This window comes from Rattus norvegicus, chromosome 9 (assembly GCF_036323735.1).
Source record: "Rattus norvegicus strain BN/NHsdMcwi chromosome 9, GRCr8, whole genome shotgun sequence".
In the NCBI taxonomy this organism is placed as follows: Eukaryota; Metazoa; Chordata; class Mammalia; order Rodentia; family Muridae; genus Rattus; species Rattus norvegicus.
In genome coordinates, this window is record NC_086027.1 from 23,812,836 (window position 1) to 23,838,602 (window position 25,767).

General features: G+C 45.1%; 1 protein-coding gene across 16 annotated transcripts in view; it reads left to right on the forward strand.

Moving 5' to 3' along the window:
• Positions 1 to 25,767, forward strand: part of Runx2 (RUNX family transcription factor 2) — a 328,971-nt gene that overhangs the window by 151,558 nt on the left and 151,646 nt on the right. For 10 of the 16 annotated variants that reach the window (XR_010054619.1, XM_039083955.2, XM_039083956.2 and 7 more), the window contains 2 exons: positions 5,360 to 5,533; positions 25,034 to 25,195. Coding sequence is in view for 15 of the 16 variants with exons in the window: in XM_039083955.2 (XP_038939883.1) it covers positions 5,360 to 5,533; positions 25,034 to 25,195 (336 nt within the window). In the remaining variant the exon portion in view is untranslated. The remainder of the gene's footprint in view (positions 1 to 5,359; positions 5,534 to 25,033; positions 25,196 to 25,767) is intronic. The other 6 variants (XM_063267498.1, XM_039083957.2, XM_017596548.3 and 3 more) reach the window with 1 other exon arrangement.

Here is a 25,767-nt window from a genome sequence, read left to right on the forward strand (position 1 = left end):
CCTCATGTGTGTCTGCTATAAGCATGTGTGAATGCTGTGACCTTTTGCTCGTGCTTTCATCCTTGTGGGCCTGCGTCTGTTACAACAAAAGTCATATTCACCCATATACACTGGGACTTTTTGAAAGAAATCTTTTTTTTTTGAAAACTACTTGTTGTTCTTTTCTGTTTAAAATTCATTTTTGCTCATGATTTCCCCTGAATGGATCCTGCCGCCCTGTTGTGTCCTAAAACACTGGTTGGTGACGGGAGAGAAAAGAACGTTGGGGCTCGTGATCAGGAGATCCAAGCGTGAGTCCCACCACTAGCCATGTGACCTTGGGAAAGCCACATCCTCCCATGGGAACTCACGGTCCTCTCAGGGTCCTCATCCACAAAAGTACACGGCCTTAAAATGTGGAGTCCAGATTACATGTTACCCTTTTTCATCTCTCTGGTTTTTAAATTGCTTTCAACAGTGCTTAAGGATGACAGTAAGAGAAATGGGAGTTTCTCAAAAAGCAAGTGAACTTTAGCATAAATGCATGGCCACCAGTCCAATTTTCCAGGAAGCACCAATCTGGGCCTGTTTCTAAAGAAAGACTTTGGCTACTGACTTCGTTAATGTTGCAAAAAAAAACCCCACGAAGCATTCTAAGGGATAGTGTTGTAATACGATGCACTGTACCAGTAAGTTTTCTTCCAATCATGATGTCTCTCTGAAAGGAGAGTCTATTGGCCTACTCAGTGTTTGCATAAATATTTATTGAGCACCTACTGTAGGGCAGGCACCGAGTAGATTATGAGAACCCAGCTGTTCACAAGAGACAGGGCACTCATTCTTGTGGGATTTTGAGTTTTCGAGGAGGGACAAACAAATGTACAAGATAATTACAGATTGTGACGACTGCTACAAAGAAGGGAAGGCTGTGCTCAGGAGCGTGGGGACATACTTTGGTTATGGGAAGCAGGGCGAGGCTTTCAAAAGAGGTAGCATTTACTCTAGATCTAAGCAATAAGGAGCAGGCTATGCAGAAAAAAAAAATCAAGATTTGAATCTTAGGGGTATAGGGAAGGCCAGGCATGGGACACTTCAGAGCAGACAGTGTCAGACCCTCAGAGAGTTAGATGGGTTCTGAGACTAGGTTGCACCTAGAGGAATGCAAAGAACTGAGGAGACTGGAGACTGGAGACTGTATTGAGGCAGTAGTGCCAGCATTGGGGTGGGCTGAACTTAAGACGCAAGGACTGAGGAAAATATCTGAGCTCTTGACTGCAAGCAACTGAGTAGCCAGTGATGTTCATTGACATTATTAGAGCAGTAGGCTGGTTTGGAGCATGACTCAAGAGTTCCGTTTTGAATGTACTGCATTTAAGACACCTGTGATACATCTCAAGGGATCCTTCAATGAAGCCAGGGGAGATAGAAACCTAGAACTCAGGACAGAAGACGGGGCTCCATCTAGAAATGGAGGAGTCATTGGTGTGAAGGTGGGGCTTGTGCTGGGTCTCAGACAATCTTGGGCAGTAGTTTTTTTCAGGCCCCACCTGCATATTAGATGACACGGAGCATTAGAAAGATAACTTCCCCTCCAGAACCCATACCCCAAGACTTTAATTTAAGCCATCCACTCTGGGACCTGGATACTGGTATCTTTCAGAGCTTGAGGGAGACCTTTCCTATTCGGCCGGTCCAGAAGAGTGACTGACTGCCTTCGGGAGAAGCTCTAGCTAGAGGAGAGGTTTCAGGATGTACTTTTATACAGCACCCCTCCCCCCATTTCTATGCATGATCTGTACGAGCATGTGTTTCCATGAGTGTTTATGGGTAGGCATTCTTGTGTGTCTGTCTTTGTGTGTGTGTGTGTGTGTGTAGAAGTTTGAGGTTGATATCAGGATCCTTCCTCAGTTGCTGTCCACCTTATTCAGCGAAGCAGGGTCTCTCACTGGAACCTAGAGCTCACTGGAATGGGGTAGTCTTGCTACCTAGTACATTGTGGAGATCCCCTATCTATCCCTTCCGAGTGCTGGGATTATGTGAGCCCTCTGCTTGCCCACGCTTACTGGGTTCTGTGGATCCAAACTCTGGTTCTTTTTCTTGCACGGCAGGTGGGTGCCTATCCAATGAGCCCTTCTTCAGACCCCAGAGTCTTTACTCTAGATTCTTTTTCCTTGAGCAGTAACGGAAAAATCGTTCACTCTTTTTTATCGGCCTGATGCTTGGGATAGCTCCTCTTTTGGGGTGAGTAAGGTTTAGTCCTCCAAACAGCAGGGCCGATTACCCCGTCCCTGTGTCGGTCTGTGATTCCCTTATGTCTTGTGTTCTTAGTTTCTGGAAGGATTGCCTGGTGCTGATGACTGCAGCGTGCCTTTCAGCCCGTCATTCGAGTACCCCATGATGTGGTTTAGCGGCAGCCGCTATTTGTCATGGTTGAAAGATGAAGAACCTGTTTGGCTTTTGTTTGGCATTGTGCTGTAAGGATCTTGTTGTGGTTGTGGTGGTTGCTAGGAGAGGATAGAGAGACACGGGAAATGCATATGCTTTTCTATCTTGGCATCCTCTGATAGGTGCTCTATAGGTTAGTCTATACGTTGTCTGCACATCTGTGGCGGCTGCCTTTGAGGATGACTCTAAAAAAAAAATCATTGGGCCTTTAAAACTGTCACCGCTTTTTACATTTTTCACACCCAAGGGCTATTCAAAGTCCTTCTCTCTTGTCTGCATTCTCCTAATAGGAACAACATTGGGCTAATTAAGTAAATAAAAATGTGCCCATACATCGCACATGCTGAACACACAGTGTGGTGTACAAGAATCTGTGTAAGATTGCACAGCCTTCTCTCTAGCCTTTAGGAAACTTGCTACTCCAGAAAGTGGCTCATTAAGAAAAGAACTTACAGGGTTGGGGATTTAGCTCAGTGGTAGAGCACTTGCCTAGCAAGCGCAAGGCCCTGGGTTTGGTCCCCAGCTCCAAAAAAAAAAAAAAAAAAGAACTTACAGGGACAAGTTCATAAGCTTTTAATAGCTGTGTCAATGAGAGAGAGAGAGAGAGAGAGAGAGAGAGAGAGAGAGAGAGAGAGGGAGGGAGGAGAGAGAGAAGAGAGAGGAGAGAGAGGACAGAAAAGAGGAGGAGGAGGAAGAAGAGGAGGAGGAGGAAGAAGAGGAGGAGGAGGAGCCTATACATCTGGCTATGACAAGTATTTGTATAATAATTCCCTGATTGTGAAACTAGTTAGAGCCAGGGAGCTAGAAGTTCCGCTACAGCCATTTATTTATTGAGATAATGGGTGAGTTATTATAGCTGGACTTTGGCTACGCTTTCACCTTACGTTGATACCTCACTGGGTTCACTTCTTAAGTGTTCTAGGCACATTGTCACCCGAGGCAGCTCAGAGGGGAAGCCAGAAAGCCAGCATTGATGAGAACGCATGATGAATAGGAAGCTCGCTTCTGACATGTTACTGCTGTAGTGCCTTCCTGGTCAAGCTAGTCAATAGTTGAGGGCCACGGCCAAGGTACCCTGTCCCCACAGAAGACCTCAGTCACTTTATCTATGGATAATTTATTAGTTGGGGTCTAGGGGCTGTCTTGGGTCACCTCTAAAAACCTTTAGGTTTCTAAAGTCTGTTTGTAATCAGTGTAAACTAGGGACAAATGACAATTAACAACGGATTTCCTTTGTTTTTTTCCTGATCATGTTTTCAACTAGGTCTAGTCCTTCTGTTACATCCAATGCCCAAAACACACACTGGCAGGAAGTAGGAGGTGGGTGCATTTCAGTTAATGGGCCCAGTTGGAACATGCTTGGCTGTGGAGACAGCTACACTCATATTACCAAGCCTTGGCTTCCTGTCTGTTTTCTTTGGGCTGGGTAGGCAATGAAAAAGGAGACAGGAAAATACATTTTGGGGCAAATAAAATAAGGAATTTGTCTTATGAAGACAGCTTATACCTGGGGAATTCTAGTGCTCAACTTAACCCTCTCCTGACACATGTGTCCCCCTTGTCCTGTACGGAGGGGAAGGTAAGGTGTCCCAGCACTTAAGGCAATGGCAGACCTAGGCTATTGACAATCCGTGTTCAACGTTTGTTCTTGGATGAGTAATGATACAGATTCCCTTAGTTTTGCTTCAGAACGCATCTGCGCATGCAGCTGTCATTCCAATTCCATGCCTTGAGTCAGCTCCTGCTGTTTGAACACACATTCTAAAGTCCTGAGCAGCAGATAGGACTCCCCAGCGCAGAGATCCTCGCCTGTTAGGTGCACAGTCACACCCGGTCACTGCACCGAGACATTGTCACATCCCTTCTAGTAGATGAGTTTGTGATTTTTGAAGAAATTGCAGCACTTTGATCTATTTTTAATTGGCATGTTTTCTTAATACCCAGATTTCCTTTGCTGTGTAACTTGAATAAACCAGAAGAAAGAAAAGGTCCGTCTGTCTGTCTGTCTCTCTCTTTCTATGTCTCTCTCATTCCCTCCCTCCTTCCTTCCATCCCTCCTTCTCTCTCTCTCTCTCTCTCTCTCATCTCTCCCTTCCTCATCTCCACCTTTTCTCTCCTTTCCTCTCCTCTCCCCTTCCCTCACTCCCTCCTTCCCTCCCTCCCTCCCTCTCTCTTCCCCCATCTCTCATATTGGGTGGTCACATTTCACAGTCACCTCTTTGGCCTAGCACCACTTTCCACTTTCTTGCATAAAGCTACAGCGGGAGGTTTAAAAGAAAACATATTCGTGTGATTTAATAGGGTGTATTATATGCGTTTGGGCTTTGGCATATCTCAAAATACCCAGCTCCCTTTTGAAAATCTGACTTTCTCTGCGTATGTTTTTCCTTTCCCCACCCATCTTCCCTCGTGCCCCCATTTCCTGCCTTTCCCCTTTTCCCTTCCTTCTTCCTTTCTGTTTTCCTTTTTTTGAGTTTTAACTTTTCATTAAGGAGTAGGTAGGTAGCTGTAACATAGAAAAGAAAAACGAAATCACTATAGTCATTATGGAAATTGGCCTTCAAAAAATGGGTCTGCCCACGATTCTGCCCCGGTTTTGTGACAGTGTAGCAGACTCCTTGAGCTTTCAGATAGGCTCCCCCATTAGTCTTCTCATCCTCTCATTGGCCAGAGGAGGTACCCAGAGAGTTCCCCTTGAGCTCTTGACTCCATGTCACCTTTGGGACCCTCAGTTCTCCACACACAGATATTATTAGGAAGGTCCGTCACCCTACAATGCTTGAAGCACACTTTGTGTAGATCGATCATAATCAATATCAGTTATCGATAATTCCTTGGCTTAAACCACCCAGTATGCATGTTCACATATCTATATAGCGTTATCAATTTGTTCAGCTAATTAATGTGCTTTTATTTTATGATTTGCTGTTTCCAGGGCACAGACAGAAGCTTGATGACTCTAAACCTAGTTTGTTCTCTGACCGCCTCAGTGATTTAGGGCGCATTCCTCATCCCAGTATGAGAGTAGGTGTCCCGCCTCAGAACCCACGGCCCTCCCTGAACTCAGCACCAAGTCCTTTTAATCCACAAGGACAGAGTCAGATTACAGGTAAGACAGACACGTAGGTTTCACTTGGAGTCTGGCAGGCTGGGGGTGAGGGGCTACGACTTCCAGAGCTGCGATCGGCTCGTGAAAAACTTAAGGTGCAAAGACACCGATTTCTTCCTTTTTGTTAAGATCGTGGTTTTTTTTGTTGTTTTTTTTTTTTTTTTTTTTTTTTTTGATGCTCGATAACTTTGGGATGAAAACGAAGGTTTCTGCGAATGCTGGGCTTAACAGCTATGTTGCGAACACTGTGGCGGGGCGGGAAGGGCTGTGCTGTGGGAGGATGTATGGTATAAATTCTGTATTGCATTCAGGTGGTTCAGGGGACAGCGTCCCACCCTGACCATTGGAAGATTAGTGCCGCTGACTTGCATTTGAGCTTACATTTCTTACACATATAACGGTTTCATTTAGTTTGCTTCACAGTAGCCCAGGGCTAACCAGAAGCCTTGATTGGTAGTAAGAGGTAGAGTCAGTGAAGAGTTCTTCAGGCAGACAGCTAGCTCGGCTTCTCCTCGGCACCTCTTTTCTGTTTCAGTGAGCCCGACACTTTGTTTCTTCTGAACACCAGCCTCACTCATCACTGGCTCCGAGGCATTAAGATCCCAGCTCTTTTTTGGTTTCCTACCCCACTGGTACAAACACAGATCTTACTGTAGGGTCAGTTTGATTGCTTTGAGGTCCCATTGACAAGAATGCGTGGATCGTGGCAGCTCTTTAATCTGCATATCAGAATTATCGAGGGGTCAAAGAGTATTACGTCATCTTCTCATTGTCTTTGCTAGGGGCAGACTAGACTAAGGAGAAAACGAGTCAAAACAAAACATGCAGTAAACCCTACATGTGCATTTATTTTTCGATGGCTAGGTTTTCCTCTGTAGTGGGTATACTTAGGTAGGCATAAGAGTCTCAAAGCAGAAATGTTGGTGACCCACCTCTTTTCAGTCTCCTGCCCATGGTGGGCAAATGTATTCTTGGATACCTTCTAAGAGTAGCTTTTCCTTTCTGTGGGTTTGTTTAGTAAATGAATGCAGTTGCATAAAAAGTAACATGGGATTATAAAAACAAAGAACATGTATCAACACATTGGTAAACACAGGGTATTGGCATTGTGGAAGGATGTTAGTGCTCTGTGAGAGGACCACATCCTAACCTGCCCGAAAACTTTAAACCCCATGCATGAAGCAAACAGCTATAAATGTGTGCTAGATGTGTTCACAATAAAGGTGCAAGGGTGAGATTCACACTAGCCTGTGAATGTTACGACTTTAAAAAACTGGACTTTAAAATCCAAAACAGCCATCTTATAATAATTCTTCGACTGTGTGTGTGTGTGTGTGTGTGTGTGTGTGTGTGTGTGTGTGTGTGTGTGAGTGAAAGAGAGAGGGGGGGTATGTGTTTATATTTTATTTGTAATCATGAATAATTTTATATGAATATATACCTTGTATGATTTGGAAACCACTAGGCTACTTAAAGTTTTTATCTCTATGTCCTAATCTTTAACTACTTGTTAATATGTTAATGACTAATGGTTTTAATATTTTGCTTGCTTTAACGTGTCTGAGTGTCTGCCTGCATGTATGTATGTGTAGTGCATGAAAGTGATGCTCTCAGAGTCTAGAAGAGGGCATCAGATCCCCAGGAACCAGAGCTCAAGGGCGCTGGATCCCCTAGAAGAGCAACAAGTGCTCTTAATTGCTGAGCCATCTCTCCAGCCTCCTACTATGTGTCTTTAAAAGACCCTTTGAACCTAACCTGTCTGCTGTTAGATTCACCGAAGAGGCCTAAATCTATAAGTGAGGTCACAGGCAGGCTCCATAAGCCTAGAACCTAACAGTGCTTTAGACATTGTTGAGCCTGACGTTGGAAAGGCAGTGGGAGGTTCTACCTTTAACGGCATCCCTATGTTCGAGTGAGCGTCTGAGGAAGCAGGGACATATGGAGGACAGAGCATCTTCAAAGATCAGGAGTATGACCCCCTCTGCAGAACAGGTTCACCTCCAGTCAGCAGAAGCGTCTTTACCACCCTTCCTCTTGGGAGGGTCAGGAAGGTTGAGCTCCTTGCTTGCAGTCACTCAGCATATTGGTGGCAGGACAGTGACTAGTCCCTGAATCTATTTCTTAAAATGAAATTATGAAAGTCCACAGGTACTGATAGTATCTTAGAAGTCTGTCTTACAAGATATTGGTCCTTCACTTGGTGGGGCTTCGGTATTGGTCCAACTAAGGATCTGTTATTGTTTTCCTACTGTCCTCTCCTGGTCGTGATAGCTTTGCTCCAGCCTCCCACTGCAAAGGTGTACACGTGTATCTGTGACATGCTCTGCTCCTGAGTGTGCGAATGTTCTTTAAATGGCCTCCCATTGTTGGGGCGGGGGACAAAGATACCTGCAAGTAGTCAAGGATAGGTTGAGTCTTTGAGACCAGACAAATAGGACATCCAGGAGCACCCAGGGCAGTAGCCACACTGTGGGCGGGCGGGAAGATTTCACCTCAGGATTCATCTTCTTGTTTATTTAGTAAGTGTGCTTTTGAGACCATTACATGGAGAGAGCCCCATCTTTGGCAGGGCAGAGAGTAGGGGAAAGCGCTCTTCTTCATCTGTTCTAACTGAAGAGGTTCATTCGCATCGTGGCCCTCAGGCACATGCTTTTCATTGTAGTCTGTCTACTGCCGAGCTGGAGGAGCTCCTCCTCAGGTCTCTTCATTCTCTTCCCTGGGAAAAGCCTTTGTCCAAAGGCTTCTCTCCATTCTCTGAGCATTCGTAGGGACGCCCTTGTTTCTTAGCTTCTCTGTACCTCTTTTTCTGCATCGGCTAGTGTGGACTTCTCCAAAGCAGAGTCTCACTAAACATTGACTTGATGAGACTCCAATACAGAAAATATAGGTGCAAAAAAGGGCACAGATGTCATGTTATTCTTGTTGGCATGGGCCGTGCTTTCTAATTTCTTATCCAGGCCATTCTTACTTAGTTCCTGAAGGTGAATTATGGCCGAAATCACATTTCATATAATACTCTGCTATTGAACCAGTTGATTTCATACCACAAGGACTGCAGAACTCACATTCTTGAGACTTGCCCAAAATGCTAACTTCTTGGCATTTCCTATCGCCATTCTAGTTCATGTAATCCTCCATTCAAAGATGTTTGTCACGGAGCCTGCTTCTCTCTCATTAGCTTGGTTCTCTAGAGTTGTTTATCCTCAAATGGCACAGTGGTCATGTTGTATGCTCACCTGAAGTCCTTTGTCTTGCCCAACATCAAAGGCAGATGACTTCTTCAGACTCCCAGAAAAGCAAAACGAAGTTCAGGGAAATCGTTAGTGCTTTGAGTTTCACAATTAGCCTTTTCTAATGTCTCTTGCAGTTCCTAGGGCTAAAGGTTCTAGCCATATGGTCGGCTGGCTTCTTTGCTGTGCCAGGCCAGTGGTGCCACTCTTGTTGATGTCTTTGATGGCTCATGTTCTTTCTGCCTGAGGGACCAGGGCCTCCCCACAGCTTCCTGAGGAAGTTGCTTCCTCCCCACCTCTTTTTATCATTCTGACATCTGCTGCCTGTCTCTGGGCACCAGGAAACACCTAGCCTGTTGCAAACGCCAACCCCCTTTGACTCAGCATGTGACAATGGTTTTGGAGGTTGAAGATGCCATGCTAGGAGACACTCCTCATGACAGCTGCCACTGTAAATTCTCTGTATGACACAGCTACACGTAAAAGTAATTCTGGTGATTCACGTCCTTGGGTTCTGTGGAATGGAGTTTTAATCTCATCACTGAAAGGACAGTATATACTGATATTTTTCTCTTAGTCCTTCATGCAGGAAGTCGGTTGAGACTTAATGTTTTGCTACACATCATTGTAAGTGAATCATATAGGTGCAGTTTTTGTAGTGGCCTTTATGAGTTTTAGAAATGCAGTGAATTAGATCTGCAATCTAATTCACGTAATCTTCTGTGCCAGTATGTTTTTATAACAGGGCCTGGTCCTCTCTCATTAGCTTACCTTTCGGTGACATTTACAGCCAATAAAAGCAGGATGAGAATACGAGACATCGTTTCCAGAATAAGTGTCCGGGAACATAAAACGAAGCACCTAGTGTAGAGTGACGTAGAAAGGAAAGGAACTAATTTTGATTGTAAAGTTGGGAAAGGAATCTTTGGAGACAGGACTGTGAGGAACAGCATGTAAGTGGTGGGAGGACTCACGCAGATGGGAGGACTCACATGGACAAGTGGACTCAGAAAAGGCAAAGCTATGGAAGGCCCGAAGGCCATCATAAGGAGATTCTGTGTGTAGGGTGGTACCACTGAAGGATGCAAACCAAGGGAAGAGTGTTTTCCAATCACCAGTGTGCATACATGCCACATGCAGGTGTTCTGTATAGGGTGCATGTGTCCCATGGACCAAAGGTAGAAGCAGGCTCATGTTCAAGGTCCTGCTCCAGGAGGTGCTCTACTGATGCTGTGGGGAATGTAGAACTTGGGGGGTGGGGAGGGTTGACCTGGGCCAGCTGGAAGAGAGTGATATTTTATGATATGGGAAAGACTTGGGGGAGGGTATGAGTTGTTTGTTAAACACTAAACAAAAATTAATTTTCCATGCATGTAGATGCTTGGACGTATACAGGATGATTTTTGTTTCTGTTTGTTTGTTTGTGCTATGACTTCCATTTTTCAGTAGTCCCTCAGCCAGGACTAGAATCTTGACCGTCTACTAGATGGGCCCTACCACTCACAGTGGCTTTCTCCTTGTGGAATGTGTGTGCTGTTCATCTCACAGTCTCTTTAGTAATATGTCATCATACTCTTTCTTTTTTTCTTCTAGCATATCCTTCTGTTTATTGTTTTTCCCAAGACATTCTTTCTCCCAAATTTGGACCAATCACCACTGCCTCTGCCAGGCTCTTCCGACCCACTCACTCAGGCTCCCTTGCCCCCTTGTGAAATGCTCCATTATATCACGTTTCATGCGGGGACAATTACTTGACCACACATTGCCTCTTGCGTCAGACTTTCCATTTTTCAAAGTCCAAGGCCCTGTTACATTCATCTTTGTGCCCCTATTGTCTTCCGTAGGTGCCCGAGGCTTGGTGATAAATGAATAAATAGGTCATTGATTTCTTCAGGAAGTACGATGGAGTGTTATCCTGGACTTAGTCCTTTTAGTTCCTATTTGATTGGATTCTTATTAGTTATCATTTATTCTTGCGTATCGCGAGTCAGGCACTGTTCCAATGGGGTTAAGTCACACGCCCTTCACAATGGGTCTTTCAGGTGGGTAATATTTGTGTAGCAACTGAAGGCCAGGGAAATAAAGTAGCTCACCCAGGATCCTACTCACAACTACTGACTAGTAAATAAAGGATTTAAGAAACATCCGCATAGTTCCAGGGCCAAGTTGAATATCACCCTGGGTGCTAGGGAAGACGCATTTCTTAAAGGGATTACCTCAGGAGTGTCTGGTCTGTACTTTGAAGAGCTTTTGATGCCTTAAGATGATCCGCAAATAATACACTTTGTAGGTGACTGAAGTTGACTCCATTGTTACCTTAGTTGTTTCTGAGCGTCAGATTTTTGGTGGACAGTCACCTAGAGCTCTACTGGGCTTGCCATTAACCATCCGAGTGGACAAGTGTCATGTGTGAACACTTCCCCTTTCTGCTTCCCACTGGATGTTATTTAGGATCCCCAGGGAAGACAGTGTCCTAAAAGAGATACATTAAGAGTATTGGGCTTATACTTTAATTAATATGCAACAAAATCATTTTTAATAATTAAAGCGCAGTTCTATAAAGCACATGTTCATAGTAATAATTTTAATAATAATAACTGGGGGGGGGGATGGTTTTCCAGACAGTCCAAGGCCATACACATCACCTGAGCAGTTACCTTGATCAGGGTGAAGTCATCTTCCCCCCACTTCAATCTGATTCTGTAGTCCCTTGGGGGAATAAAACTCCTTTAGAAACTAAGAAGCTCTCCAGCCAACTATGCTAATGGGATTAGCCTATGCATGGTTGACTGACCTAGGCTCAGTCCACTGTTGCTTGTCCTGAAACATTTAATAGAACATTCCTCTCAGAAATAGGACAGGACAGCTGAGTAGTGTGTGTCTCACATTGTCATTCTCTTCAAGTGCAGAATGACCACATGGTTCTGGAATGGGAGACATGGGCATGGGTGGTATGTTGGGGACTGCAACTAAGAGAGAACCCAAGAGAGGCTCAGGCAGAGTGGCTGCAGAGCTCCACCAGTGTGGATAAGGAGAGGCAAGCAAGCCAATGTGTCCCTGTTACCCAGAGGCACCGCGGAGCATAAAAGAGGTGAGGCCACCAACTCGAAAACAGACACGCCATTGGAAGTCGTTCTGTTTTCCATTGGTGGTACCGTGTTTAAGTTTCTGAAGCCACTGGAAAGTCTGCCCAGGCTTCTTCCTTTGAGAGCCATTGGGCAGGGTGTCCAGGTAAATAGGCTTGCTGCTTTGCCCATGTGTATGCCGGAAATCTCACTGGAGGGAACTGCGGATCACAATTCTGATTAAAAAAAAATAGGGAGAAGAACACAAATCCTGTGCGTAAACACTGTCTCATGTCTGTTAGCTTTGGGAGGCAACCTCTGCGTGTAGTTGAGATGAACCATGAGTTCCCATCTTTAGTGAGCAAGGGTATAGTAGGTATAGGCGTACGCTGTTGCTTAGCCTGCCAGTAATATCCACCAAGGACCTCATAGAGGGTGCTTGGATTTATGTGCGGTGGGATTCCCTTATTCCCTGAAGATCCTTCTAGAACCAGAGAGGGATGATTATCTGAGAAGAACCAGTGTCTTGTCCCAAAGACTCCATTTTGTATTTTCTTCTTTCGGGTTCAGAAGACCCACACCTGGCATCCAGTAGTAGCAAGAGGAGTCTGTGTGCTACACTTTGCTTCATTTCGGTTGAATCTGTCTTTAATTTTTTGTTTTCCAGAGAATGTGCTGGTTTCATTCTTCCATTCTTTGCCACGGCATCATCTTTTTTCCCTTATAGTTTCATGTTGGTTTTACATACATGTATGTAATGTATGTATATGTACGTGTATTCAGTATATGTACACAAGCATGTATGCACACCATTCTTCTTTATTAATTGCCTCGGGACCCTGCTCACCACCTTTCACTTTCAGTGATGGCTCTGTAGGCCAAAGGTTCAGGGGGCTGCATTGGATGGAAATATAGAACCAGAAGGCAGATCCAGGGAGGAGGCTATCAGGCACATCTGCCCTGGGTGCTAGGTGTGCTAGGCTATATTTTGATCACCTTTAAGTTTCTGGGGCTTCTCGCAGAGACCTACTTGCATTGCCCAGTGTGAGGTGAATGACGATAATAATTTATTTGTATATTTTCAAGAAAGGAACATATTCTAACCATTCTTAGTTCGATATATTGAACACACAAAATAAATGCATATGCACATATAATACTTAATACTAATTTGTGTGTAACATTGTATCATTTAATATATAAAAATACCCCACAAGTAAAATTGCATGAGCCTGCTCATTTATGAACAGCTAGTTAAACTTTTGAAGGCCTTGTTTAATCAGGATTTGCTTCCTTAAAGTTTAGGAGCAATTCGCTCTAATTGAATTGAAAACAGCAGCCTTGGCAAGGGTTGTCAGTGCTGACTTATCTAGCGACTAAGAAAATTGGAGCCTGAGGAGGTTTCTGAAATCCACAGAGCTGAAATAGGAAATCTATGCGTCTGGAAGGGCGCTTCAACAGGGTGGTTTTAAGTGGGGAGGAGGGGAGGCTTGGGGAGGAATGCTAACTTACATGTGAGATGTCATCAGAGTGAATGGAGGGGAAGGCTTTAAAACTTGATTTGATTTTCGATTGCTGGCTCTGGTGACTTTTGGGGATCACACATGGCTTGCAGTCTGTGGGGGACTTTGCTGTTGGATGATCCCACCCCCGACCCCCAATCCTGTCTCTTACAGTTGAGCAGAGCGAATACAGGAGTGCAGAGCTCAGCCCCCTCTTTGATATTGGTTTTTATGGCTCAAATTCTCCACCCAGTGACTATTGCTCTTACCTGTGCCTCACTGTGAAGCTTGGAAATATGGCTTCTAACCCTTCTAGGCTGTGGTAAGAATAACAGACAGGAAGATGTAGGACCAGAATGCTAGTAGATGCCTTCTTTGAAGCTGGCCATGGTCTGTATTAATGACCACTTCCTGGTTGACCTCTTTATTGCTTCTACATCAGAGAGGAAGCATCTACCTTGCCAAGATTTGGGTACACAGCAGGCAGGTGAGCTCTCTACTAAGTGGCTGCCCTAGGAGTCCTGGGGACAGGTTTTAAGTGAGCCCCTTTGCCTTCTGAGTTCCATGGTGATCAAGTGTGCCAAGTGTTCTGTATGCAAGCTTTTGAGCAGGACTTCGGTGTTGTTTCAGTGGACTGGAGGCTGACACAAACAGTGGCTCAAAAAATTAATCAGAACTAAGAGTTTTACCAATAGCAAAGACATTTTCAGAAAAATCAAGATGGAATAAAGGGTTGTAAATGTCTGTCTATCTGTCTGTCTGTCGATCTATCTATCTATCTAATTTTCTCAATCTTTGGTGTATTTTAGTATCACTTGGGGTTCTTCAGCTTTGAATCAGAATATAGGAGGTGAGGTCAACAAAAATTCCCTGTTCTAACACCCCAGGGTCACTTTGCCCGTTCAGAGTCAATCCTGACGCAGCCCAGAAAATGTCAAAGAGCCTCGTTCTTAGTGTCCAGCCATTAAGTGTTTTCTGCTTGTCTCTCGGTTTTCCCGAGTGCAGCCCCTAGAATCTGCCTTGGCGTTCATTTCAGCTGCTGTTTTCCCTGCCTGCCCTTCGCTGTGTCTGGCCCTCAGCTGGATTCCTGCCCTTTTTCTGTTATGATGCTGTCAGAGTTTTAAATGCACCACTGACTTGTGCCACCCTTTTAAACAAACAAAAGAGAACAAAAAAACTAAGCCAGAATGACCTTCCTTTGCACTTAGTGTGAACACCGGTGATTCCAGCGCAGGCCAGCAGCTCCTGCGTCACCTGGTTCCTCCCACTCTGCCTTCCCGGCTCAGGCTATGTTCATGCTTTTGTCAGGTTCCATAAAGACATTATCTGACAGGTCCTCCAAAAGACCACACTGCCTCTTTCCCAGAAACTAGACACCTGCGGTGTCCTTGCCCATCCACTGTTAACCCCAGACAGTTACCTCCTTGGCTTCTGCCTCCTGACCAGGTCTTGGCTTAATCACCATGACCTTAGGAAAGCTATGCCGGATACGAGGTTTCTCCCACCATCTGTTCCTGTGGTGTCATGGATAGCCCCTTCTTACAACCTATCACAGTTAGGTGACGATTTGATTAATGTCAGTCTCTCCCATCCAGCCGTAAACTCCAGAAAGGAGGGGTCGCTAGTTATATTTTTATCTATCACTGGTGTTCCTAGAGCCCAATACAGTACCAGAACAGACAATAGTTGACAATGGATGAACGAAAAGGCCTGGGGACAATGGGTAATCATCATCTACCCAACTATAAATGTGTGTGACATTCTCCAGGTATCTGACCAATTTGATGGACTCCAGCTCACCTTGAACCTGCATTTACTACCCCCACACTGATGTGGACTTAGTGTCATGCCCCTTGGCCAGCAAGCCCCACATCCTAGTTATAGTTCAAATCGTGAGCGTGCCCTTCGAGCCTTATTCCTTCCCTTCTGTTCACTTTCCCAGAGAGGTCCAGGTGGTGATAAAGCTAAGGCCAGTTTAGATGTGACATATGGCAGAACCTCCTGAGTCTTCTCTTGGGGTTTTCTTTAAACAGGGACAGCCCCTCCATTTCTGTCTCCCAGGGCCTGGTGTTGCTATCAATGCAGACACAACTGTCATCTCCCTGTTGAGAAGCACAGCTTGTTTCTAATTCCCGCCATTTCTAGGTTGTGCTTTAAGATATCTTTGGCAACTCCCATCATTTCTTATTCTCTTCCCTGCTATCACCTCTGGGGATTTAGTAAGCCCCACTTCTGCATTAATAACCCCTTGGCATGCCCACGGAGCACCCAGTTTTATCCAAATGGCTTGCCGTTTTTTTCTGGAAATTTCCAGTCAATGGGTTGGTTTCCTGCTAGTTTCTGTCTGCTAGCTTTCGTGGTTCGGGGACCACATGAGAAACCAGAATCCTATTCTCAGGCTTCCTCTAGCATGAGCCACTTTGTGATGGAAACTGACAGTTCCCATCCGCTGCCTTTCATAGTCATCTTACGTCAGCACCTGCATGGCTTCCGTCCTTTCTGTTGTAACTGCTGCCTCCAAACAGGACAGTGCTGGGAGCTCACTTTCCTGAGGAGGAACCACAGAACTTTATTGGAGGGGAAAGGCTTTTGCATATCCTTTCTTGCTTTGAGAGAACAGCAAGACTCTGATAATGTAAGTTGCTGGTCTGTGGCCGCACACAGTTAAGCGGGGGAGCCTGTTCGTGTTTAGACAGTGTAGGCCGTTCAACACAAGTGTCTGAATGGAGTGAGACAGACTCATTCTGAAAACTCAGTCTAGCTGAAAGGGTCTTTGGCTAACACATAGCATGTAGCCTCGAATATTCCAGGTACACCGTTTTGAACTTATAAAAGCATAAAAGTATGGGTGAATGTGAAAATGTTTATTGTGACAGAAATGTGTGGGAAAGAGGACAGACAGTGATTAGCTGTTAACGTAATTGGCCATTTTAACCCCAGCAGTTAGTGGTCGGGCGGGGCTCTGTTTACACTTCAATTTAAAGAGCCCATTTTTCTCAGTGAAAACCTGAGCTTCACACAAAGTGGATAAATGCTAAGAGGTGACAGCATGGAGGAGCTCTAACTGTGCTCCCCATGGGTGGCTGTGGCCACTGCAGTCACACTGAATGGAAATCTCCACTCTTGCCTTGCTTGGCGTGCAAGTGCCAACAGGAAGAAGTTTTTGTGTGCTTGCCGTAGTTCCCTGTTTCCTTTCTTCTCTGTGTGAAGCCTAGCACCATGTCCACGATGTGTCTCCTTGTGATTCTTAGGAAAACCAACCATTTATACACTCACGAGTGACCAGAGTTTTTACCTATGGGGACTTGCTGACACCAGCCTAGCAATCTGGTTCCCTCATCTCTCTTCTACTGGGCATTGACCAAACTCTCTGCCTGCCCCATTCCTTCTAATGACATTCAGAAAGCTCCACATGTTTTCTTATAGCCAGTTCGGAGGGTTCCCTCCCTCGTGTTTCTCGTTCTTAGTATCTAGTGTTCAATCGTATAGATATGGGATTTCTGTTTTGGTCATCTTGGTTATTTGTGAGTGTGAAGGCAGAGAGCCCCTCACATATCAACTGAGGGAGTGTGCTGCTGCCCTCCGGTCTAGTTCCGTGAATACAGCCTGCTTTCCTGGTGTCCCTTCGGATGAATGGCTGTTGTCCATTTTTGTTGATGGAAGGAAGTACCTGCCGTCTGTGCTGCCATGTTTGAGGAAGGCAGCATGCATGCTCTTTAGGAACTCAGAGGTGAGGTGCAGGGACACCACTGGAGGCGGAGAACTTAGAAAAACTGCTCTGACATTGGCGCTTTATGGCTTGTTTCCGAGCTTAGAGCGTTCTTTTTTTTTTTCTTCCGTTTTTTCTTTATTAACTTGAGTATTTCTGATTTACATTTCGAATGTTATTCCCTTTCCCGGTTTCTGGGCCAACATCCCCCTCCCCCTCCCCTTCTTTATGGGTGTTCCCCTCCCCATCCTCCCCCCATTGCCACCCTCCCCCCATAGACTAGTTCACTGGGGGTTCAGTCTTAGCAGGACCCAGGGTTTCCCCTTCCACTGGTGCTCTTACTAGGCTATTCATTGCTACCTATGAAGTCAGAGTCCAGGGTCAGTCCATGTATAGTCTTTAGGTAGTGGCTTAGTCCCTGGAAGCTCTGGTTGCTTGGCATTGTTGTTCATATGGGGTCTCGAGCCCCTTCAAGCTCTTCCAGTCCTTTCTCTGATTCCTTGAACGGAGGTCCCGTTCTCAGTTCAGTGGTTTGCTGCTGGCATTCGCCTCTGTATTTGCTGTATTCTGGCTGTGTCTCTCAGGATAGAGCATTCTTGAAAACACAAGTACATGCTTGGGATACATGGCCTCATTGTGTCAAATGCTTGGTTTTTCTTTAAGCCTCCCCCTACTTCTCTGGTTTCTAATAAGAATTTAACCCGAGCCCTTAGTAACTGATCTTCGTTTCTTGGGGTGACTGGGACTTACTCAAGATCACGGTAGTTCTGAGAGATCACTATATTGCTGCTGGGTGTTCCTGGTGGCAACTGAGAGCTTGCTTCTGTGCAGCTGGGTGCTTTTCTTTCAGGGTTCATCTGTGTCTCTAGGACCATCCACTTCTCTGCTGCTCTCTCCCTTCTCTCACACATCATTCCTGTCCATCGTGCCTGAAAAGACAACAGGCCTATTATTGGAAAGACCTGATTTCTCCCTCTCAATTGTATGTTACAAGTCAGATTTGATTTTCAGTTCCTGCTAAACTCTTTGTTTAGGCAGCGGGAGTTTGCGCAGAAGTAAAGGTGAAGCGATATTTGTGGTAATATACCATTTCAGATTTCGCAAACCCTTGAGAATGTGTGCACATAAATTGTGACGCTAAAGGTTTTGCTCCTAAGCTTTAATATTTGTATAAAAGAAAACATTTACACTTTCGTAAGGCAGTGAGGAACTTTGGACACTGCGAGTTGTAGCTTTAGAGCATCATGGGAATATTAAAAGTTTAGAAACAGTGACTGGGGACATGGCTCAGTGGTTGAGAGCATTGCGGCTCTGCCAGAGGACCCTGACTCAGTTCCCAGCACCCACAACCATCTGCATCGTCAGTTCCATGGGATCTGACACCATCTTCTGGCCTCCTTGGGGACTGCACACATTTGGCACAGATGCACACATGCAGACAAAACACCCATACATATATACAATTTAATAAATAAATAGATAGATAAATAAACCTTTAAAGACAAATCTTTTTTTTTTTCTCGGAGCTGGGGACCGAACCCAGGGCCTTGCGCTCGCTAGGCAAGCGCTCTACCGCTGAGCCAAATCCCCAACCCTAAAGACAAATCTTAAAAAGCTCAACATTGGTCTTGATTTCTTTTGATGCCTTCTGGGGTTTTCGATGCTTTTGTATGGTTGCCACTCACCCAGGATGTAACCGCCAGGCCACATTCGACACTTTCATGCTTTGGGCCTCATAATTAACGCCATTCTTAGTTTGGAGTCGGCTCTTGATGCTTTCATCCTACTTCTGAAGACCCAGACAGACAAGCCACACCATGCATGTGGCTCTGGTGGGTTTAGGCAAAGGCACCCAAGGCTGAGCTGATTCGTGGTTCACTAGGTCTGTTGCAGTGCTGGGCTCTGTACCAGCCTCAGTAGGGAGTCTCTCCACACCTGCTCTGACTCATCCAAGCACAGGGTGAATCCCAGAAGGCTCAGGTTTCTTCAGGAAGTGCAGTTCGGAAAGCATTCATGAGAACCAGTTAAGGTGACTTACCTTCACGGTAGGCATTAATCACTGTATACACACACATATGCATACACACTCTCACACACTCGCGTACATGCATATACACACTAATGTACACATACATGCACATACACATACATACACACTCCTACACAAACACATGCACATTCTCATACACATATACAAAAATATACACTTACACACATACACACACACTCATACACAAACACACACACAAACATCCACACATAAACACACACATATGCATACACATTCTCACACACTCATGTACACGCACATACACATACATACACACTCCTACACAAACACATGCACATTCTCATACACACATGTACAAAAATATACACTTACACACATACACACACTCATACACAGAGACACACAAACATATCCACACGTAAACACACAAACACACATATACTCATACATACACATACACATATGTTGTGATCATATATTTAAGTTAGGATGACACATTCTTAGGAAACAGATATTTCAGCTCTTTCTCTCCCACCACAAGACTGGAAAGTTGGAGGCTATGCTAGTTGAAAAGATGGGAATTTCTCTCTCTGAGATGAAACCAAGTCCAAGAAGGAGCAGGGTCAAAGATAAAGAAAGATGTTTGGTTCAGGATGTCTGTGTGATGAGCACAGAGGTGGCCTGACCATGTGCTGAGATCTCCACAAGCTTGGGAGGGAGATGTTTTGTTTCTTCCTACGTTGCTGATGAAATTGAAGCTTAGTCAGTCATGTCCTTTGTCAGTGGCCCAGAAATGTCACCTGTGAGATTGATGGTTTGTTTGCCCATTCACCAAGTGTTAGGGAAGGCCTGGGATAGGGGCTCCTCAGAATACAGCCCTTCAATATAAAGTTGGGGCTCCTCATGCCTTATCTAGTGGATACACTAGAACACTTCTTAGACTTCATTTTTTCTTTAGCCTCCTGTGTCTTCCTCTGCCACTGTCATATGATCTTAGGATGGGGACTGACCTTGAAAGAGATTGGCTGAGCTACAGCCAATCCTCTGGGAGACAAAGGACAAAGCGCTCTTCCCTCGTTTGGTGTTAGTGAAAACATCCTTGGGAGGGCTTCCACTCAAAGCAAAGTTGTCCTTTAATGGGCCATTCTACTTGACGTCTGGCAGGCTGAATTTTTATGTAAAACTTTCTCAGAATAGTATAGCTTAAGAGAAATTTAGAATGATTAATCAGGGCATTTTATTATTATGGTTTTTATTTAAGCCACCCGGAAGTTCGTTGCCAAGTGGCTTGTATGCTCAATGCCCACATTTAATTATACCATCTGATCTCACAAGTATTTAAGAGCTGTGCACACACGGAGATAGTCCAGAGAGGTGGAATTAGAGTTTTATTTCTTGGATAATGATGCTGATTTGCCATTCGTTGTGTATTATTTGATTTTGGCCATGAGGGCTTAATTCAGAGATGGTATTGCCACCATTGCTGCTTCGTTTAAAATCAGCAGCTCTGTGAGAGGCGCCCTAGGTCGCAAGGTCGAGCCTGCCCGCAAGGTCGAGCCTGCCCACATGAGTTGGGAAGTGCAGTGATGATTCTCCCACAGATCTTAGGAGTCATCGGGATGCTTTACTGTCATCCAGTCTTCCAAACGTGACAGTGGTTATTACTGTATTCATTTCACAGAGCGAATAAATAGGTACCACGAGAGACAGATAGCTTATCAGATCTGGCATGGTTCCTGTCATGCCCATGAAACCCAATCAGGATCATTTAATCCCATTTCACAGATTAAACCACTGGGGCTAGGCGTTTAAATGACCTACTCGACACAGCGGGGAGCTGTAACCTAGCCCCAGTCTGTGTTCAGGGCCAGTAGGCATAGCCACTTTTGCTTCAGCTGATGCTGTGTGGTTGATGTCCTGTAGCTAAGCAGTTGACTGACCCTCCGCTGTGCATTCATAGTCTTACTAGAAGGTCTGTTTATTTCCCACTGGGTTGGGCCATCTCTCTGCACAAGGAAAACAACTCAGGCTCATGTCACAACCAAGCACCCTTAATCCCTCTCTGATGTATATATTTACTTTTTAAAGTTCACTTTACATCCCAATCTCAGTCCTCCCTTCTCCTCCCAGCCTCCCCCTCACGTAGTCCCTCCCCTCCTTCTCTCTGAGTAGGGGGAGGCCCCCCTGGGTACCAACTCACCTTGGCACATCAAGCCACTAAAGGACTAGGCACATCCTCTCCCACTGAGGCCAGTTATGGAAACAGAGTTCACAGGCAGGTAATGGAGTCAGGAACGGCCCTCATAGTTGCCTCCCTTTCCCCCGGCTCCCAATGAAGACCAAGCTGCATATCTGCTACATATGTGCAGAGGCATTGGTCAAGTCCACGTATGCTCTTTGGATGGCAGTTCAGTCCCTGGGAGTCCCCAAAGGTCCAGATTAGTTGTCCTGTTGATCTTCTTGTAGAGTCCCTGTTTCTTCTTGGGCTTCAATCCTTCCCCCAGCTCTTCCACAAGACTCTCTGAGTTCCATCTACTGATCCCTTGTGATGTTTTAATCACTGTCATCGTTCCTTAGGTTTTGTTGTGATTTCTTCCAGTTTAGGCAGGGAGGAGTATCCCCCTAACCCACTGTCGCCTTTGAGGACTGGACCCACAGAGCCAACTGCTTGCTGAGGAAGTCGTTTAGCAAAGCCAAACGCAGACTTTGCAAACCTAACTTCCATTCCTCCAGACTCTCCTCTTGTAGCTGTGTGGCAGTTGGCGGTTGTCCCTTTCATCTGTTGAGAATGTGCTTGACTCCAGCCCCTTGCCTTTACGAGACAGTTTTCCTGCTCTGCAAAGAGCCAACCCTCCCCCATCTGAAGATGGTTTCCCATTTCTCTAAATAGTAACTTGCATTCGTGGTGGAAGGCAAGGAGTTATATCAGTATCGGAGGATAACAAGGACCAGTCACTCGGAGTTGAAATGCTGCCCATCTTTGCAGTCTTAACCTTGGGAGTCTTAAAGCCTAGAAATTCATTGTCTTTAATCATCAAGTATCTTTTAGACTTCTGAAGAAAGTTTATGTTAGCACAGCCCTGCCTCTTTCGTGAATCTCAAGCTCAGGTAAATGTTTCTTAAACTTGAATTGGGGGTGTCCCGCCGTATCTATTAATGTCAGTAAACATCAGATAAATAGCCAGATGTATTTAATTATTTCCACTCAAGGAAGTATGTCCTATTTAGATAATCTTTAAATAAATTGTTTCCAAACTGAACAAATAAACAAGAAATAGCTGAGACTCAACAGCTTCAACTGCATAGAAAAACCTGGAGGCTTTAAAAGAGGAACCAGCCCGGGGAAAATCTGAGTCTCATTATGTGTTCATTTTTGTTTTGAGAAATAAACCTGAATTGACTGTTCAGATATGGTTTTTTTTTTCTTCTTCTGTTTTTAAATTAAGCTGTTGATTTTCAAAGAGTAAGAGTCAATGGGGAGTTTGATACCTGTTATGTGTTTTAGGTATGGAACGAACCCACCAAGAGTATTTTCCGTTTGTTGTTTGTTAGTTCCGTTTTAAGAGAAGAATGTAGGAGTGAGGGTGGCAGAGACGGCTCGGAGAACCGGGTCATGTACTGCACGCTCAGGGGGATGGAAGTTCAGTTCCCCGCTGACAGTGGATAGCTTCCAACTGCTAGCAACTCCAGTTAGGGGATTCAGTGCCACTTCTGGCCACTGCAGGCACCTGCTCTCATGGGGGCACTCTTGTGTGTGTGTGTGTGTGTGTGTGTGTGTGTGTGTGTGTGTGTGGTGTGGTTATGCATTGAAAGTCTTCTGTTGAAGTCTCCTCCTAAGTAGTTTTCCCATGCAATCTCATATTCCCATGATCAGGTTATCGTAACAGTCATGAGTTATAGACTCACGAACAGAAGTTAGGTTTGCAAAGTCTACATTTAGCTTTGCCAGACAGCTTCCTCAGCAAGCAACTTGCTCTGTGGGTCCAGTCCTCAAAGGGGACAGTGGGTTAGGGGGATGCTCCTCCCTGCCTAAACTGGAGGGAAATCACAACAAAAGCCAAGGAAGGATGATGGTGAATGGATGAGGAAACCCAGGCTCTGTCGGGTCAAGGCCAAGTGGGGACCCAGTTACAAACATTCGAAAGCCCCATCTATTGTGCAAATACACCAACTGTCCTATATTTTAAAAAAAAAACCCACTCTGTTCACATTTAAAGTTGGCATAACAATTTTTAAGTTTTCATTTAAAATCGATTAAGTGAGATTTGCTTGTGATTCTGTCAGGTGACCTTTGAGAGAAAGATTAAAACACAGTCTTTATGTTGGGAATAGCAACAAGTTTACCTTGTTATCTCTGCCCAAATCACCCTGAACATGCCTGGTTTCACCTAATCCAGGAAGCTGTGCAGGGTTGGGTCTAGATAGAACTTGAATGGGTGACCCCTTGGGAATACCGGGGGGTAAGGGCTCAAAGGGGAGGGGGGAACAGAACAAAACAAAATTGCCTTCTCTTTTCTTATACAAATGGACGATGGCCTTTTAATAAACGTCTTAGCCGTGAGTTTCCATGGCTTGGAACCCCAGCAGAGCTGTGTCAAAGACATTGTCAGCTCTGGGCAGTTAACCTTCAGCAGTTTTCTGCTCAATTTTATTTTTATTATCATCGAGAGAGAGAGAGAGAGAGAGAGAGAGCGAGAGAGAGAGAGAGAGAGATTTTCATGGGGTTAAAGCATTTTCCTATTCTTCTGTGTGGGGTCATCCTCTTGCGCTCAGGAACTCCTATGTTCGCCTTAAACCTGGATGTCAGTGCAACTTTTTCAGTGTTCAATCACGGTTGGTTTTTAAATCGACTTTTGTCTTTGCTCAAAGGCTACTTTCTGTTTCAGCTTTATCATTAGATAAAGCATCATGCTTCCTTCCTTCCTAGTCAGCGAGGATGCTACCTCTCTCTCTCCTCTGTTCTCCCCACCCTTGCCCCTTGACTCCCAGAGAGAAAGCTCACTGCAGGGGGAGCACTTCAAGGTGGAAGAAGCACCCCTAAAACACAGCAGCCAGATAAGCACCCCTAAAACACAGCAGCCAGATAAGCACCCCTAAAACACAGCAGCCAGATAAGCACCCCTAAAACACAGCAGCCAGATAAGCACCCCTAAAATGCAGCAGCCAGATAAGCACCCCTAAAACACAGCAGCCAGATAAGCACCCCTAAAATGCAGCAGCCAGATAAGCACCCCTAAAACACAGCAGCCAGATAAGCACCCCTAAAATGCAGCAGCCAGATAAGCACCCCTAAAACACAGCAGCCAGATAAGCACCCCTAAAACACAGCAGCCAGATAAGCACCCCTAAAACACAGCAGCCAGATAAGCACCCCTAAAACACAGCAGCCAGATAAGCACCCCTAAAACACAGCAGCCAGATAAGCACCCCTAAAACACAGCAGCCAGATAAGCACCCCTAAAACACAGCAGCCAGATAAGCAACAGTTAAGGACGCAGTCTGCATCTCTTGGCAAGATTATACAAGTTAATTAATAGAAAAAATATATCATTTAAAAAGTGTGTTCAGGGAAGGAATTTTCGAAAACACAGAATAAATAAAATAAATTCTGCTTTTTGAAAATAAGCAAAGTGGATTGTTTTCTAAATGGACTCCAAATAGAAATATTTATGCATAAGAGAGACAAATGGACCTCATGCATACCCCACCCCCACCCCCACGCCCAATTTTTCATGTTCATTGAGACATCAAGTCTAGAGAGCTCTGAGTTATTTGAGGTCTAAAAGGGAGAGGCCGTGGGAGATATTTATTCTTCTTACTATTTATTTTCAAGTCTCGTCTTTTCTTCCGTGCTGTGTCTTAAGTTTGGGGCTGCATGTTTTTTAGGCTCCAGAAGCTGGAATACTGAACTGGTTTTTCGTGTTTCATCTTTTGTTTTTTGTTTTTGTTTTTTGTTTTTTTTTGTTTTTTCTTCTCTTCCCAGATCCCAGGCAGACACAATCCTCCCCACCGTGGTCCTATGACCAGTCTTACCCCTCTTATCTGAGCCAGATGACGTCCCCATCCATCCATTCCACCACGCCGCTGTCTTCCACACGGGGCACTGGGCTGCCAGCCATCACCGACGTACCCAGGCGTATTTCAGGTAAAGACTAAGCTTTAACTAGAAGCCCACTGTACACAGGGGCGGGGGTGGGGGTGCTGATGGAACAAGCCTGGCTTATCTATGCTGCTCACAATCACCATATATCAGAGACAAGTGACATTGGGTGGTCATTCTTCTGCACTTATGGGGCTATCAAACACTTGAACATATTAATTCAGGAGAGGAAAATCCACCAGAGATGGCACACTTTTCTTAAGATAACCTTTAATGTTACTCAGAGTCCTGTTGAACTGTAACTTATTTGAGGGATGCTGTCTTACAACTAGGACTGTCTCCCAAAGGTCACGTGCTAGGTCTTCCTCTGCTTGTAAGCAAAAGGACAGCCTGATGGTGCCACCCTCCATTCCTAAAGCCAGGCTCCACAGTAGCTAGTTCCAAGAGCGATCACTTTCAAGCTTAGGCTATATATATGAGAGAGACATAGTCATTCCCAGCACTGTGAGCCCCAGAGGAGCCTTGAGAGGCAGCATGCAGCAGCTCAAGACTGAGGCACAGTGTCCCTCTGTGTGGAAGCCCCCACACTCACAAATCTATCACCCCAAAGACCCCCA